At 35.5% G+C, this 18,221-nt stretch overlaps 1 protein-coding gene across 3 annotated transcripts in view; it reads left to right on the forward strand.

Moving 5' to 3' along the window:
* Positions 1–9,344, forward strand: part of NETO1 (neuropilin and tolloid like 1) — a 114,528-nt gene extending 105,184 nt beyond the window's left edge. The window contains exons 9-11 of one of the 3 annotated variants that reach the window (XM_003788400.1): positions 5,254–5,812; positions 6,762–6,836; positions 7,995–9,344. In XM_003788400.1, coding sequence (XP_003788448.1) covers positions 5,254–5,812; positions 6,762–6,822 — 620 coding nt within the window. In that variant the 3' untranslated portion in view covers positions 6,823–6,836; positions 7,995–9,344. Of the gene's footprint in view, positions 1–5,253; positions 5,813–6,761; positions 6,837–7,994 lie in introns of those variants that run through there. The other 2 variants (XM_023512400.1, XM_023512399.1) reach the window with 2 other exon arrangements.
* The last annotated feature ends 8,877 nt before the right edge of the window (positions 9,345–18,221 follow it).

Raw genomic sequence — 18,221 nt, forward strand, 5'->3', positions numbered from 1 at the left:
TATGAGTAGAATATGAATGTTTTGACATAATAACTAAGAAAGTTACATGAAGGCTATGTTAACCAGTTTGATGGAAGTGTCATGGATTGTGTGAAAACACCACACTGTACCCCCAAAGTGCATCAATGTACACAGTTACCATTCAATAAAAAAAAAAATTATAAAAAAAAAAGAAAAGAAAATGCCATATAAATTCTTTTATTCGATTCAATATTAAACCATTTGCAAAGGATGATGAACAGGTAAATAACCCTTTCACACTTGAATTTCAATATTACCTCTTTAAATACCTTCTGTGGATAGAAGCAGAGGAATCTTGTCCGTTAGTTTATTACTGTCAGTAAGAAAGGCAGGTCCGGCATCAGTTATTTTCTAGTGAAATGTTGATGATGATTCCTTTTGTGTCCACTTCTGAAAGCATAGGAAATTATATACTTTCTGAATTATCTTGATAATGCACTGTTAATTATTAGGCATCACCACTGTCTTTGTTGGCCCAATGTAAATTTGTCCCGGTGTATATAGGAATATTTGACATGAGATAGCAATCAAGAAAATGTGAATAAGTGCATTACCAAAGTCCATATTTATTCTTTTCCTGAGGAAAAAATTTTCTTTTGATTTGTAATTCCTTCTCTTGGAGTAGGAGGAAATCTTTTTTTTTTTTTATTTCGGTCATTTCTAATTTATTAAGGTTAGTTTCATGGCAAAGCCTATGGTGTAATCTAAAACTTGTTTTATGTGCCCTTGAAAAGTACACGTATTTGAGTTGTCAAGTAGGTTATTCTATAGATTTCTTTTTTCTTTCCATCTCGGTAGATCATAGCAATGTTCTGGTCTTCTAATCTTATTTTGATGTTCTGCCATGTTTTATCCATTACCAAAAGTGGGTACTAAATTTTCCAGTTATTTTAGTTGAGCTGTCTGGTTCCATCTTTAATTTTGTGAGGTTTTTGTTTCATGTATTTTTAAGTCTGGTTGTTAGGTCCATTTATGTTGATAGTTGTTATGTGTATTGACTGTTTTTCACTATAAAAAAGATCTTCCAATCTTTACTAATACATTTTTTGTCATGAGGAATATTTTATCTGACATGAGTATCGCACCCTGCCTTCTTTATGATTTGGTTTTCATCCTTTTTTCACGCTTTTTTCACTCCACCTTCTTTATGATTTGGTTTTCATGCTTTTTTCCTCCATTCTTTTGCTTTTACTCCATTATTATCTTAAATACAGAGTAGAAAGTGTGTGGGTGGATCCTGTTTTCTTATCCAATCTGCCTTGATACTATTATTGATATGGTTGGATTTATGGCTAACACTATACCTTATTTTGCTTTTGGTCTCTACAGATTGCATGCATTTTTCCTCTATTTTTCCTCATCGTTCTATGCTGCATTAAGTAAATATGTTCTAATGTAATATTTTATTTAATATGTTCAGTGGTTTTTCAAGGTATTTTTGCTTAGTTTATTAGTAGTTGTTTAGGGCTTTGGTATACAGCTTATCTTCTCTAAATATATTTTAGATTTATACTAACTTAACATTATTCATTCATAGCTCTATTTTTCTTTGTTTTCTTCCTACTGTTTTTGCACATGTCACATCATATGCATTTACAGTCTTAAGAACACATTGAAGTAATTATCACTGGATATAATGTTATGCCTTTTAAAGCATCTGAAAAAAGGAAGGATGGCAAATACATACATCATGAATTGTGATACAACCCCCCTTCTTTACCACTCCTGGTTCCTTTTATTTGTTTTCATAGATCTCATTCCCCTCCGGTGTTATTCTGTTCCTCTCATAATAGCTCTTCTCCCACCTACATCATTTGTCCTGCTGTCACCAAATATATTGCATTTTGATAAGTTATAGGCTCAACAAATGCAATTATATACATACCAATTTGCATTTTTTAAAGTTAAGAATGCAGAAGAAATATGCAGCTACATTGTTCTGCATAATTATATATGTAATCGCCTTTATTGATGATTTTACTTGACTACTTAATTTATCATCTGCTTAATTTTTTCATGACTTGAGTTGCTATCTGAGGTCACTGGGATTCTACTCAAAATCTTTCTCTTTCTTCAATAGTTCTTCTAAGGTCATTCTTTTTATTTTTGGCAGTTTTTGGCCAGGGCTGGGTTTGAACCTGCCACCTCTGGGATATGGGGCTGGCACCCTACTCCTTTGAGCCAAAGGCGCCACCCTTAGGTCACTCTTTAAACTTTGAATTCTCTTCATTTTGTCTCTCTGGTAATGTCTGTATTTCATGTTTAAAGAGTTTTGCTTGTACTAATTTTTGGTTGACAAGTTTGGGGGCTGTGTTTTTGTTTTGTTTTTGTTTGCAGCACTTTAAACAGGTCACGGTGCTGCCTTCTGGCCTTCTCTAAGGATAAATCAGCTGTTAATCTGATTGTGGCTCCTTTCTATGGAATGAGTGCTTTTTTTTTCTTTTGCTGCTTTCAAAATTTTCTCTATTTCTTTTTGTTAACATTTTTAGTATTATACATATATTTAATGTCTCAGTATGGATCTTTTTGCATTTATCCTATTTGGAGTTTGTTGAATTTGGATGTGAGTTTTCTCATTAAGTTTGGGAAGTTTTCAGTGTGTGTGTATTTTTAGACAGACTCTCACTTTGTGGCCCCAGGCTAGAGTGCTATGTTGAGCTGCCTAGCTCACAGCAACCTCAAACTCCTGGGCTCAAACCGTCCTCCTGCCTTAGCCTCCTCAGTAGCTGGAACTACAGTTGTCCACCACAACACTGGCTAATTTTTCCTAATTTTCTTGCTCTTGCTCAGGCTTTTCTCAAGCTCCTGAGCTCAAGAGATCATGTTGCCTCACCCTCCCAGACTGCAAAAATTATAGACATGAGACACTAAGCCTGGCCTCAGCCTTTATATTTTTAAAATACTTTTCCTGTTATTTTTAATCTCTCTTCTCTTTCTTATGCTCCTGTAATATTGCCTTGGTGTTTAGGATGGTTTGACACATTTTTCTGAGGTTCTATTTATTTTTCTGCATTCATTTTTCTGCTCTTCAGATTGCATTAGTTTTATTTTCTATCTTCAGGTTTGCTTATAGTTTCTGCTTTCAGCTGAAGAGTCACTGATATTTATTTTAGTGATTGTGCTATTCAGCTGTAGGCTTTCCATTTTGTATAATTTTTCTTTACTGACTGATATTCTTTGTTTAATAAAGCATTGCCCTTATCCCCATTAACTTTCTTAATCGTAATTGCTTTAGTTCCTTAAGCATATTGGTTATAGCTTCTCTGAAATTTGTGTCTGTTACCAGAAATCTTGGTCTCTCAAAGAATTTGTCTGCAAACTGTACAATGTAGATAATATATTATAGTAAGTATGAATACTAATCCCCTCTGATTATAGTTTTCTTGCCTGTTTCTAAGTGAGGAGCTGGCTGGATGATTTCATTAAGTCCCTCATGTTGCATCACAGAGGCACAGCCTTCAGTGAACATGGTTTTGGGAGGGCTGTCCCTCCCCCTGTTCTCCGTCCCCCCCCATTCTCCATCCCTCCCCCGTTCTCCGTCCCCCCCATTCTCCATCCCTCCCCCTGTTCTCTGTCCTTCCCCCTGTTCTCTGTCCCTCCCCCTGTTCTCTCTGTTTGGTTGTCCACCAGTGTTGGTATCACACTCAGCTGTTACTTCCCATTCATCAATAACTTACTCCATTGCATTTGTCAATGTCCAGGGTTATAAGTTATTCCATAATCTGATCTGATTAAATTCAATTTTGGGGACCTCTTTGCATACCTTCCCTGGCAATGGAGACACATTTGCTGATGGTGGTGAATGCATCTTATTCCTATTCTATAAATTTACCTTTCTCTTCCTCCATAAACCTTTTCCATACTTAGCTTAAAAAGAAAAGAAAATTCAGTTTACTACAGGGGTAGTCTTCCAGTGCAGGCTTTGTGAGTTGTTACAATGTAGGGGCTATTGTTCGCTGTTCATTTCCTGGTCTATTTTATCAACTTCTAGCTCTTCTTAGTTTTGGCTTGTTGATACTAAGGCATGGACAGCCTCATGTTAATTGTTTAACACAAAATCTCTCTCACCTTTAGGTTTCAGCTTGTCTGCCCTCTGTTCCAAATAAACTAAGCTTTTTGAGAAAGCTATAGTGTTTTGCATTCTTGATTCCCTCCCTGGGTACATTTCTGTACCACTTCTGTGGACAGGGGCAGGAAGATGATCAGGTTCTTCTGGAATAGAGGCCTTTATGGACGAGGCACTGGGTGTGAGGAGCCGCCCCTGGTGAGCTGCACTTACAGCTGCAGGCTAAAGGGAGGAAGGGAGCCCCAGACACCCTGTCTCTCAGGCCTATAACAGAGCACTCGTAACACAGATCTGGGGAGTGGGGGATGTTCGAATGCTGGTCCCCTGCCCCTCCCGGAGAGATCATGTAGCTCTCTGGACAGGATGCTGCAAGGACAGGGACCTCTGTGTTCCCGTCTGCAATGTCCCTGAGTGGAGCTCCCGGCATAAGGAGTTAAGGGTGGAGGGAGCTCGTCATGGCCGCAATGCTACCAGCTCTTACTCTTCCTAAAGAAATTGAGTAAATAAGTTTAAACGAACATTTCTCCTCTAGCTGTGCACCATTAACAAAATTGCTAGTTTCCTTTAACCAGACTTCAAGTGGTTGAGCTTTTCAAACAATTTTTTGAATTAAATAACCATGTATGGCTATTTAATTTGGGAGAGTCTGTGTTGGCATGATGTCACCATTCTGAAAGTATCTCTCTTCAAATTAAATCAAATTACCTTTGGTGTCAGGATGTGGTTGTTGCTCTGACTTCAGTTATCCATGTCAAGAATAAATACAGGATGATACAGATATATTGATGTTCCCAGTTTTGGAGTTCTTTTTATAATAATTAGAAGAAAATAATTCACTGTTTCTGAAATTACCAATTCATTTTCAAATGCCATGCTGAAGATATTTAAAAAATTAAATTTATGTAATGAAATAAAAAAATTATATATATATATAAATTTTTAAAGCTAAAATGCTGAATAGTGAAAGGTTGGTTTTTAAGACAAGAAAATAGGGCTCTAATGACAAGTGAGACCTTTTATTTTTAAATATTTTCTAATGCAACTGTAATCCTGTAAAAATTGCCTGCTCAGCCTATTTAGTTTCAAAGCCCTCAGTATTCATTTTGACCATAAGATTAATGCGCGGGGGTTTTCTTGTTTTGTTATATTTTCTCTCGGCCCTGTAGAAAAGAGGAAAACCAGCCTCCTGGACCAGCTGACCAACACCAGTGGGACTGTCATTGGTGTCACCTCCTGCATCGTGATCATCCTTATCATCATTTCTGTCATCGTACAGATCAAGCAGCCTCGTAAAAAGTACGTGCAGAGGAAAGCAGACTTCGACCAGACGGTTTTCCAGGAGGTGTTCGAGCCTCCGCATTATGAGTTGTGCACTCTCAGAGGGACGGGAGCTACGGCTGACTTCGCGGACGTGGCCGAGGACTTTGAAAATTACCATAAACTGCGGAGGTCATCTTCCAAATGCATTCACGACCATCACTGTGGATCACAACTGTCCAGCACTAAAGGCAGCCGCAGTAACCTCAGCACAAGAGATGCTTCTATCTTGACAGAGATGCCCCCACAGCCGGTCAAACCCCTCATCCCCCCCATGAACAGGAGAAACATCCTCGTCATGAAACACAACTACTCCCAGGACGCTGCAGACGCCTGTGACATAGACGAGATCGAGGAGGTGCCGACCACCAGTCACAGGCTGTCCAGACACGAGAAAGCCGTCCAGCGGTCAGTATCTATAGATTTTTTGATGACAACTATAACCTGAGGACTGTAATGCTTCCAGAGTATTGTCTTCTATTTTGTCTTCATATTTCAGTTTCCCTTTGATTAACGATTTCAGCGGTAGTGTTTTAACTTTTTCGTTCTTTTTCCTATTCAGGGCCATCCATACACTTAGTAAGTCCCATCCATGTGCAGGACACCCACACACAGGCCAAAGATACTTCATTTATTCTTAAACACATGCAAAGATTTATTTCTACAGAAGTGATGGGTTTTAATTTGTATTGATAATTTGATTCCACATGGTAATTCAGACTGCTCCTATCAATATTTATATATTTTATGGTATGAAATGATATTTGGAAACACTTTGCCTTACCAAGATGGCTCACCCATCTTGCTGAATAATTTTAATCCAAGATTAAAATATTTTGCAATATAATATATTTATTTTTGGTATGAAAATGAAAATAACATTTATTTCACGTATCACAGAATACTTACATTAGGAATTACATATGATACTAAGGTATATTTAGCATTTATTTTTAAGTATAGCAGAAATTATTGAAAGTATTCAATGTGTCTTCCTTTTACTATAACTAGAATATCATCTGTGTTATATCATGAGCCCTAAGATAAGTAAAAGTTTTGAAGAAAAAAATAAATGAAAAAATTATTTTAAATTCCAAAAATCCATTCTTCCTATGCTTTGTTTTGCATGTTTACTAGAATATAGTTTATTGTATAAATTGACATACTTTCTGCATTCATTATACATTCTCAAACCTGACTAATTTAAGGAATTTGATACATTTTGCATGCTAATTGAAGAAACATCTACTTTCACAGTTTTATGAATTTTAGGAATGTTCTTAGTAAATATTTGTGTGAATATGTTTATTTCTGTGCAAATATTACTTTGTTGAATGAAATAGCCATAACATTCCAGGTTCTGCCTCATTGGGTCTCTAAGCAAACATGAATCTGAATACAACACAACTAGGGTCTAGAAAGAAAATTCAAGGTAAGCAAATGCCCTTGGGTTCTTCTCCCACTTTGTTGTACTCTGTTTTGTTTTGTTTTGTTGCAATTGTCTCCTAGTCTTTTAGGGAATGTGCTATTTATTCATCATTTCTGGAGATGTGTGTTTTCATGACATTTCATGATTAGAAATATAATGCACATTTCATTCATTGCTAATGGAGGGATGATTCTCAGGATACATAAATATATATAAAATAAATGTTAATATTCTCACCATCAAGCACTGTATCAAAATGTTGTTAAAAAGAAATCAAATAAAGCTAAAGTTTTCATCTTTCAAGGAAAAAAAATTAACGATTCATAAAATTAATGAAATTCTTGGAAGAAATACCAAAAGAAACCTAAGATTTTTAAAATAACAAAATTAGAATATTCAGTCTCAATGTAGCTGAACTAAATATATGGAACTGGTAATTACTTATTTATATCATTTGGCAACATTCTACTCCAAATTCACGCACTAAGTATTTGGTGGTTCTCATACAGTTTATGCAAATTCATACACTGAGTATTTGGTGGTTCTCATACAGTTTATGCAAATCCACACACTGAATATTTGGTGGTTCTCATATAGTTTCTGCAAATTCACACACTGAGTATTTGGTGGTTCTCATATAGTTTATGCAAATCCACACACTAAGTATTTGGTGGTTCTCATACAGTTTATGCAAATCCACACACTGAGTATTTGGTGGTTCTCATACAGTTTATGCAAATTCACACACTGAGTATTTGGTGGTTCTCATGCAGCTTATGCCCTCTTATTTTTGCATGCATATGTAATTTTATTATCTCATCAAAATTTAATGCAACATGTTATGTCAAATTTTATATTATAAAATTTGAATGCTCAGCAGTGTAAAAGGTTCCATCAATACAAGTTGTCTACGTGTACATCTATTTTGTCATCAGATATCACAATGGCTTTATGTTTGTACTTGATAGTCTATATCTATATTAGCCTAATGGGTCTCCAATTAAATTTGCTTGACAGCTAATCTCTTCAAAGCTCTTCCAGCCTATTGATTAGTCTTGAATTAGATGAGTGAATTTCCATGCTTTAATTACCTTAATAAATTGGTGTATTTGTGTGCATTTTTCATTGGGAGAAAATGTTTTAACTGTGTTTTATTTTCAGAGAAGAACTATTTATACAAACATGGGGACTGTGAAAAGGAAATTCTATAGTGAATTGTGAAAAGTGGACATATTTCTAAATCCATTCCACTGCCTTTATCCAAACATAAGAATTACAGACATTTGTTATTCCTTCGGCAAGACATCCCCGCTGCACAATGATATGTTCATTTCGTAATTTGGTTGCTGGCCACCAAGTGCTCCTTAGTTTTTAAATACATTTTAAGATTTACTGGAAACTTGAAGAAGAAATTAATTCCTGATTAAGACTATCCCAACTTTATTTTTACTGTCAGTTTCACTTTTGTTTCTATGTTGTTTTATGTCTTTGTTATATAATTGTACATTGTGTGATATGTGGGAAAAAAAAAAACATGAATTTGGATGAACCTTGTGTTACATATACATTGTTTTCATTATATAGACTGCTTGAGAATAGTGCGTTCCTGAGTGATTTTGAACATGCCGCAGTGACAGTGAAAATGTGGACCATGGGAACCACCAGCTAGAGGTCTATGGACTGTGCGCACCTATTGTTACATGATGATTAGATGCAGCAAAAAGTTATGAGTCAAATTACTAGATTGCAATAAGAAAAAAAAAATCTCATTTTTTTTGGTCTTCCTTATATGCCCTTGATTTCCTTTTTGTTTTATATCAAAGGGAAATACCAACTTTCAGAAGTAGTTTTTGAGAGCAGGTATTTCACCTCTCATACCCTGCATAGAAATGTTTTGATTAAGCACTTAGCAATACGACTGTACTGACAGTTCAAGAAAATACCCTGCATGTCTGCTCTGGATATCTCAGTTGGGAAAATACCCTTTTTGTTAGACACATTGTAAAAAGCATGCATTTTCCAATACTGCTGTTAAACGCTTCCATTTCTTTTGGTCATATGCTTGCTACTTGTAACTTTTTATATAAAGATATATAAATGTATAATGATTTCCTAACTTGAGTTAAGAGAAATGTTTTCTTCTCTCAGAGTGGTAGAAAGTCGACTCTTACAAGTGCGCATTTGATATCAACTCTCCCCACGTTTAGGCCACAGGATCCTTCAGTACTGAAGTTGACTTCCCCAAAGATTTGACTTCCAAAAGTTTAGGGAATATGTTCTCCTTTTAGAATAGGAAGGTCTTTCTTTTAGCTGCTTTAAAATCACAGGCTCTTTTATGACCTCAATTGTACCATTCTCCATTGTTCTTAAACTCAGGTGCAAAGACACCAGAAGGATTAGTGATTATGACGTAATTCCTACAAATGAAGGAAAACCCTAAAATGCATTAACTGTTTAATTGGATACACACTCTGCCCAGTTTGATTTAATGAGTGTGTACTTTAAAAAATACCAAATAAATAATCGGTTTTTTGGGGTTTTTTTTGTTTTTTTTTTTTGGCCAGGGCTGGGTTTGAACCCACCTCCTCCGGCATGTGGTGCCGCCGTCAAATAAATAATCTTTAAAAAGCTTAAAAACAGTATTGCTATCAATCTGCTTACCAACAGTTTCAGACCTACTGAATTATGCAGGTTAAAATAATTTTATCCTCCCACAAGCATAGCAGTCTGATCTACCATAATTCAGACCTTGCAACTAAAGCAGGCTTTACAAACCACATAGATAAATTACTGTTATACATCTCCATTAGGAATTTAATTTCACATATGTTTTACAAAAAAAAAAATACAGTCAATGGAAAACAATATAAAATTTTATAATAGAAAAATCAAAAGCATCACAATTTTGAATAATGTATATTGAAAAAAGTCAACCTATATAAATCATTACTATACTGAATTTGATAAACTGGGGAATACAAAAAAAATGTATTGAACATGAAAATAAAAAAAATATTTTTCAATGTTATGCTACACATTTTTGTACACATTGCTTGTGATAAAAGGTACACTTTTTATTTGGCTTGACCAATTTATCACCAAAGGTTATTTTTAAATGATTAGTCATATTCCATATTTTTTTCACCTTCAGATCTCTTCATGGGACTCCTTTCACTTTGAGGGATAACCTCAAAAAGTACAACATACACGGGAAGACTTTATTTATAACAGCAATAAAGATAAGAAAATGCATTAGGTGAACCTTTCTCTAGTCACTTGTACTGTACCTGTCCACAGAATTTCCATCTCCTCCATTTCGTCCTATATAAACAGAATGCTGATTCCCTGCTTAAAGGATATTTATACCAGAAATACACTAATGGAGACTTAAAAACCAGCAAACTAGAGTAAGTAAAATAGTAAAGATGACTAGTTCACATATATTTAATACTCCACAGTTTCACAGGAAAACAAAACTATTTCAAATGAAGAATTAGACTTCCTCAATGGTAATACTAGAATTGTTTAACAGCACGGAAGTCCTGACTAATAAGGAAAGAAGAGAATGGAATGACAGGGCAGCATCCTGGAGGCGTGTGGTTTTCCTGGCAATAACCAGATGCTAGATCTTGAGAATGCAAAGCCCAGCAGGGCTGGCAGATGCTCTCTTGAGGGCCCTGGAGGTGCCTATTTATAAACCAGGATAGCAATTTTTCAATATGTTAATGACTTCTCCTTAATGGGTACATCGGACCTTCTCATTCAACTTTTGGCTAACATGAAAGGGAATGGCATATATAGATAAGGAATGAGATGTTTAAAGACTTTTAAGTCACATTATTTTAATAAATATTATTTTTTGATACCATGAGTTCAACTATTATTAATACAAGTGCTTTATGAATTCAATAAGGTGGTTGAAATAATGTTTCAAGTTAGCCCACTGTGTTACTTTGATAAAGCTATTTTTAAAATTTTATTTTTTCTGTGTTTGAATTCACTTTCCAAAGTCACAGTGGAACATCCTAATTACGAGTATCCCGTGGGAAGCCCTGGCTGAGCTTTGTACTGCTGTTCAAGTGCCCTCCTTAGCTGACTAATAGGAAATGTTCTGATTTGGAAATCTGATTTTTTGAGTACCTGTTTTAATACACATGTCAGTTTTCTGTATCACAACGCAAAACAGACGCACGTCATGTTTGATTTGCCATAATTAATCTTGATTTGTTAGATAAGCAGAGTGTGACTATAAACCTAATTCAAGATTAATATCTTTGGCCTATTAATGGAGAAAAGCCCACGTTGTGGAGATGCTGGCTTTTCTGATGCACTTCACTTTTTTTTAAATACTAAAAATATTTCAGTAAGTCTAATTCACTCCATAAGCTATGATTCTTAGTGTTTCATAAATTGAGGTCTTTGACGTTAATTTACTATTCACTTAAGCCACTGCATCAACTTATTCCATATTTTTCCCTTAGGAATTTAATTTGGATTTTCTTCAAGTTTTATGGCTTTAAAAAAATCCATAAATGGGCTTTCTTCAACGTTAGAATATCATACATAATAAATTGCAAAATGTAATCCTGCTTCCCATTACCTTTATTAAAGTAATGACAAATAACTTATCGATGTGTTGGCAGTGAAATAAATAACACCATCTTATCATGAAGTTTTTATATTTCAGTGATGGAAGTGAGACATGTCAGATTCCAACTCTGGAAGGAGGTTATACTACATATAAATAAAATCTTCAAAATTCTCTTCACGCCACGTGAATGTGATATGAATAGTGGGTTTCGGTTTTGTGTAACTCTATTGAAGTGACTTAGTTTCTCTGCCTTCTTTCTCTGCTACCCTTCTCCCTGCTGGTTCATTTCTATCTATCATGCTCTGGCACAAAAGATCTAGCAAGAAAAAAAAGTTGTAAAGTAGATGAATAATAAAGGAAACAGATGAGTTAACTATTACTCTTATCTATTTAATTAGTATTTCCCCCCCCTTAAACATTGAATAAAGTAGCAAATACAAATAGTTAAAATAGACAGCAATAAGTTTTTATAAATAATCCCGTTCAATAAATCTGAGCCCCTTTGTTCATTTAGAAATAGCATGATTCATTTCATTAATGAGTTTGTTTAAATTGTACTACACATGTCTCTGGTTGAATTATATCATGGAACTAAATAAAACAGGCAACAAAAATAGCGCCCAAAAGTGACTAAAGTCAGACATGAGTAACAATTCATTATTTTTCTTATAGCACCTGGTTCTTGTGCTTCTCTGTGTGTATTAAAGAGCTAAACGCCTTCTTAAAATGCTCTAGTTCTTCAGAGGCAGGAAAAATAAACTCCACCTGCTTCTGACTTCCATCATTTCCTCAAGTTGCTTTCCAGAAGGTCCTTGTTCCTAAGCTGTATGATCCTATAGTTGAACCACCCCTTTATGTCCATAATAATTGTACAGTCAACCTGTTCTCTTTCCCAACTTCTCCTCTCTCGGATCTCGGAGGCACATTATTTTACAGTGTTTCATTTTTGAAAGTTGATTTTGTGCCCTCCCTTAATAGTCACAGATACTGACATAAAATTTAAAAGTGAACAGAACACATAATGTATAAAATTATTTAAAATAAAACATTCTTTTATATCACAGCATAAAATTTGGACTCTTTATTCACTTTCCCATTAATTAAATTTGATATCAGTGTAGCTAGCCTTTTTGAGCCTCTACAAACTAAATACTGAGCTTCTTCCTAGCTACTTTGGGGATAAAAATGAAGACGGTACCCTAACAGGGGATTTAATTGCATAGTCTAATAGAAGGAAGAGTTCCCAGAGCAATGGTATAAGGAAAATTAAACCCCAAATTATTTGCTGTGTTGATCATTTTGAAAAGCTGAGGTCACAGCCCTGTTTAACTCCTCCATCCTCTCCTGTGGAAGATAAAACTTACTCAACTGTCAAGGACTGCCATAGAGATGCTGTTTTATAATCAAGAAGTCAGTAGCAGAAATGCGTGGATAAAGATATCTTCTTAGGAGGATCAAGACAGGCTTCATAAATAGTTGACACTTTTGGTAGGTCTTGAAGGATGGAGATCATTGTCGAAGTGGGTTCGGGGAGAAACTCCCACCTAGAGGAATTAGAGCCGGTGCTGTCGTAGGAGGTCATTCATTTACATTGGCTGGAGTACAGTCAGGAGAAGTAATAGTAGAATTGGAAAAGTGGTTTGGGGTTTCATCACGAATTCTAAGCGCATAAAGTACTGTCCAAAGCAGTCTGCATTTTATTTAAGGGAGAATATTTTAATATCTCTCAGTAAAGTGTGGCTTAAAAGTGGTCCTTTAAGTAGAAACCTCTGACAAGGGTATGTTTGCTAAATTGAATGATTGGCATTGAATAGAGAAAATCAAACCAGTTTAGAAAGAAGACATTAAAGAGTAACTGACGGATTATTAGGCATCTAGGAATATTTGTCTGGAGTTTCTACTTATTTTCTATTATATTTTATCATTTCCAGGTTATGACTGACTAGTGAAGAAATGTGTGTCACATGCCAAACCCCATTCTTGGTGTTTCACATGTAACCGTTTCCTCGATCATCTTAGCAGTTTTATGAATACTGATAATAATATTTGTAATCAGTTGTACACATGAGGAAACTAAAGAGAGTTTCTGTACATTTTCTAAGATTGCACATAAATACAGCTCTGAAAAATCAAGCTAACTGCAGAGTCCAACGGTGACCTTTATTATTGTGCAGTCCAACTCTAGTAATATCCGTCATCGTCTGTTTCATTGAAAGAATTGATGCCTATCCGTATCTCCCCCACAGATTTGCGTTTCCTCATCTGTAAAAATATGTACCATAGCACCTTCTCTCCACCTTACAGAGTGTGAAGATCAAATGACTATACATTGGAAGATATTTTTATAACCTATGATGCATTATAAAAAATAAATCATTTTTCCTAAACTGTGTGTAAACTTCATTTTATAATCAACATGAAACAAATGTATCATCTAAAATGAGCAGCCATGAAGAATAACTTCCAGCTTCTCTTGTCCACAGTGGAAGACAAGACTTCCAGGACCCACTGATACTTACTTCCTCAGAATAATGTTCCCTCCAACATTTATTTTATAACATCATGTTCTTGAAGTGTTACTCATCATCTATGAACAACATTGAATGCTCGAGTTCCTGACTAACCCCCACAGCCCCCATCATCAAGTGTACAAAGAAATAGCAACACTCTAAAAAGAACCCTGTTTTTCAAACACAGACCACTGTTTGGCATAAATTCCCATAATAGTATACTAGTAGATAAGAAAGCAAATAGACATTTGTGTAGACTAAGGCAGTTTCATAACCAAAAGTGTCATCAAAAACTGTGCTGTAATGTGATGAAAACAGATTTTTCAAAAGGTCAAATTCAAATTCTAGTTTCATTTCATGCTACTTACATGCTCTTTAAAAAGTCCTTTGAATCTTCTGATTTCACTGTATTTATCTGTAAAATGGATAAGGCTTTATCTAATGAAGGGAGTTTCCATGAGAACAGGAGATGATATGCCTAAACACACAACAGGGAACAGGTGGTGCCACGGGGGGGGACAGAGTATTTGAACAGGTGTTTTACCAGTTTGCACTACAGAAGAAAAAACATATATCACTTCTGTGTTATACTTTGTATGTATCTGTGAACCAGGAATTTCTTGAAAAAACAGATGTCCCATCTCTATGATTCCAATAAGTTTAAACAATTCTGGAAAAGTCCTCACCTTTAAAAGACTCAAATAAGCCAATATCAACTTCTAAGGGGTTGTTCACACACAGGACCAAATGGAAGAAATATAAGGGTTAGAGAGACAGGAACAATCGGGGTCAGGCATTGCCCGTTAGCTCTTACGATGCCAGCATGCTGTATAGATGGGGCTAATCCTACTGTGAGCGGCATCAGCCCAGACATGCTATCAACAATGTGTAGTTGAAAACTGTTGGTTTCTGGAGTATAGGCTGCAAGACAGACCTTAGGACTGACCGGTCTGGATATCCTTCAAAACAGTGAAGGGCATGGTACATGATCAGAATCAGTGTGGCTGCTGAGTGAGCAAATGAATGGAAAATAAATCATAAATACTTAAGTTTGTCCCAGAAGCTCAGTCCTAATGCCTGGATTATATTTATTAGTGATACTACTTTGTATATAAATCTACACATGATCTAAACTGATCTGTTTTTCCATTTATACCCATCTAGTTGGTGGTGTATACATTCGCAGTTTCTTGGCTGAGAGAGAATGCATTGAGCTAGATTTTAAACTATTCAAAATCTAGTTCAGCGTACCCAAGGCATAATATCCACTCATAAACAACTGTCATTACAGGGCAGACCAATGTTTCCACATGAGTTAATAATAGAAAAAGTGGCCAACGTTGTAATAATTTTAGATGCCCTTTTCAACTCTTTTTTTTAATTTTTCTCACTTTTATTTAGTATAAAAGGGTGTATTTTCATTTATATGATTTACCATCAGTGAGGAAGACTGATGGCATTTTTCTGGAGACTATTTAATCAAAATTTAGATATAAAGTTTGGGGGAAAAAGCTTTGAAATGGCCCAGAATATTTTGAAATTTTAGTTGGTATTCACATCTGGAATAATTTGGTTTTCATTTCCTTCCATAAATAAATGCATTTAAAGTCCCTATGTGAAAACAGACATATTTTCAGTTTTGCTTTTGGATCTATATTTAGAAAACTGCATCTGAAGAGTAAAGTATTAAATCAACAGAACTTAACTTAAAAAAACAGACGAGGGATCCATTTAAAAGTCAACTATTTCTCTCTTATTATGTTAAACTATAAAGCAAGAATATGAATTTTCTAAAATATGATCATCTATAATGATGTCTTAATTAATATTTGTTTTATAGTAACTTTCCATCACATAATAATAACTGTTTTAGCTCTGAAACTGAACATGATTTTACCATGCTGGTTAAAGAAAATCGAATCTCTATTGTTGTTTTGATTATGTCATTATAATATGTAATTGTTAAAAATCAAATTCGACAAGGCCCAATGCCTCGTGCTTCTAATAGCAGCACTTTGGGAGGCAGAAGTGGGAGGATCATTTGAGCCTCAGAGTCCCAGGTTGCAGTGAGCTGGGACTGCATGTCTGCACTCCAGCATGCAGCACAGAGCAAAAAATTTTTTTAAAAGTGATTCATATTATGAATGAATAACAAAAGGGTGCATAAAACTATGTTTTCTTTATTCATTTAAATACTAAAAAGAAACTTTACCCTTTATAATTGTTTTCATTCGTATCAGTTGTTACCCTAAGCACTTAGAAACTATTCAGTAAAACTACTCAGCCATGGAAAAGGAGTGGAGATGGGGGGGTCGGTGTGGAAGGGAGGAGAGGACGGGAGAAAAGTATTTAACAGGCACAGTGAACAGTACGTGAGTGATGGACACACTCATGACGCTGACCCAAGTATAACAAAACTGATGCATGTAACCAAAAATGTTTGTAATTTGTATCCCATATTTTGAAATAAAGATAATACTTGTACAGTTATATTTCCCTAAGTATGTGCGATTTTGGATGTTACATCAGAATAGAATGCTATTCTATATTCCAACTCAATATAGTGGTATAATCACTATTTTTATTTATAGTATAGCCAGATGATTTCTTAGCCAATAGATTGTTCAAATCAAAGAGAAATTATCATTATAACATGAAAGTTACTGGGAACATAAGCAGCTTCTATAGCCACATGAATAATATCTTATTCATCATATCATCAAGACAGATAAGTCTAAATGATGGTATGTGAATTCCTGAAACCCTGGGAATTATAACAAAAAATAGGAGATTACTATTTTCAGAACAATTTGTTTCATTTTCACTCAAAATGAGAATGACAATCTGTATACATCTTATTCTCTACTAGTCTGATAATCTAGCTTTAAATAAACTCCCATTTACTTTATTGGTATTTATTCATCATTTATTATTTAAAAATAAATAAATAATATTTAAGATGAGTTCTAAAAATGTTATGAATTCATTTAACCCGTGAACCCAGTACTCTGGATGCTTTTACTTCCCTGAATCTGTTTTGACAGATACACTGGAAATGGCACCAAAATACTTGGGAAAGGGGAGAGACATCCAGGATGTTCTCAACTGTTCATTAAAATCAAAATGATCATTGATTCTATGCTCTAAAATTCCAGCTATAAAGGCAAGACATATCTTGGTACAATTAGAATTGTTTTCATCTTAGCAAAATAAAATTTATACAATGTGTGCTGGAGATAGCACAGCCCCACTTAGGCTTCAGGAAGGCGCCAGGCAGGGTCACCAGCTGCCGAAGGATAAATGAGCAAGGAGAGCATTTCTGGCCTGGATGAAGCAGAATAAAAGTTGAACCATTACATGCAAATTCTTTACAGATTCAAAAATATTTTTGTGAAGAAAAAAAATTCTGGCCTGCCACAGTGGCTCACACCTGTAATCCTAGCACTCCGGGAGGCTGAGGTGTGTAGATTGCTTGAGTTGGAGAGCAGCCTGAGCAAGAGCAAGACCACATCTCCGCAAAGAATAGAAAAACTAGTCAGGAGTAGTGGTGGGCATGCTTAGTCCCAGCTACTGGGGAGGCTGAGGCATGAGGATTGCTCAAGCCAAGAATTTGAGGTTGCTGTGAACTAAGTAAGATGCCACAGACACTCTGCCCTGCGTGACAGAGTGAGACTGTCTCCAAAAAAAAAAAAAAAAAAAAAATTCCGGTCATTGTCTATCTCTATTTTCAACTACATTATATAGATTCTAACGTACTGTCCATTGACTTTGCCATATTTAGATGACAGTAATTATTTCCAAACTAACGATAAAGATAAGAAAACCTTGTTCCCACACTGTCTTCTTCCTTCCTGTTTTCTTCCCCCTCTTTTATTTATTTAGAGTCATTTAAGAATAGTAGCTTAGGGGTTTCTTTTTTGCTTCAATTTGAATGGTTGAATCATTATTTTTCATAATGAGAAATGTTGATAATTTCATCCTATTCCTGGCATTTTTTGCGTGGCTACCTTTGAATGGTGGCAGGTAAAGATTGAGGTGTCCACCCTCTCCACGAGGTTGGCTTATCGCATTGCCTTGGTACAGTTTTAACTACAGAATAAACAGCAGCCTGCTCACTGAGGGCTCATGTTTTGAGTGTTTATTCCAGCATGGGCATGACCGTGTGGAAGAAGCAAAGGAAGGGAAATAGTGTCTCTGGATTTATTACACAGAAACAGACCAGAATTCCTCAGGCAGAATTTTCAGCCAGTTAGCGGATGACAAATCAGTACATAGGTCTGGTCATTG

This window comes from Otolemur garnettii, unplaced genomic scaffold (genome assembly GCF_000181295.1).
Source record: "Otolemur garnettii isolate 467f Iridium unplaced genomic scaffold, OtoGar3 scaffold00027, whole genome shotgun sequence".
Lineage (NCBI taxonomy): Eukaryota > Metazoa > Chordata > Mammalia > Primates > Galagidae > Otolemur > Otolemur garnettii.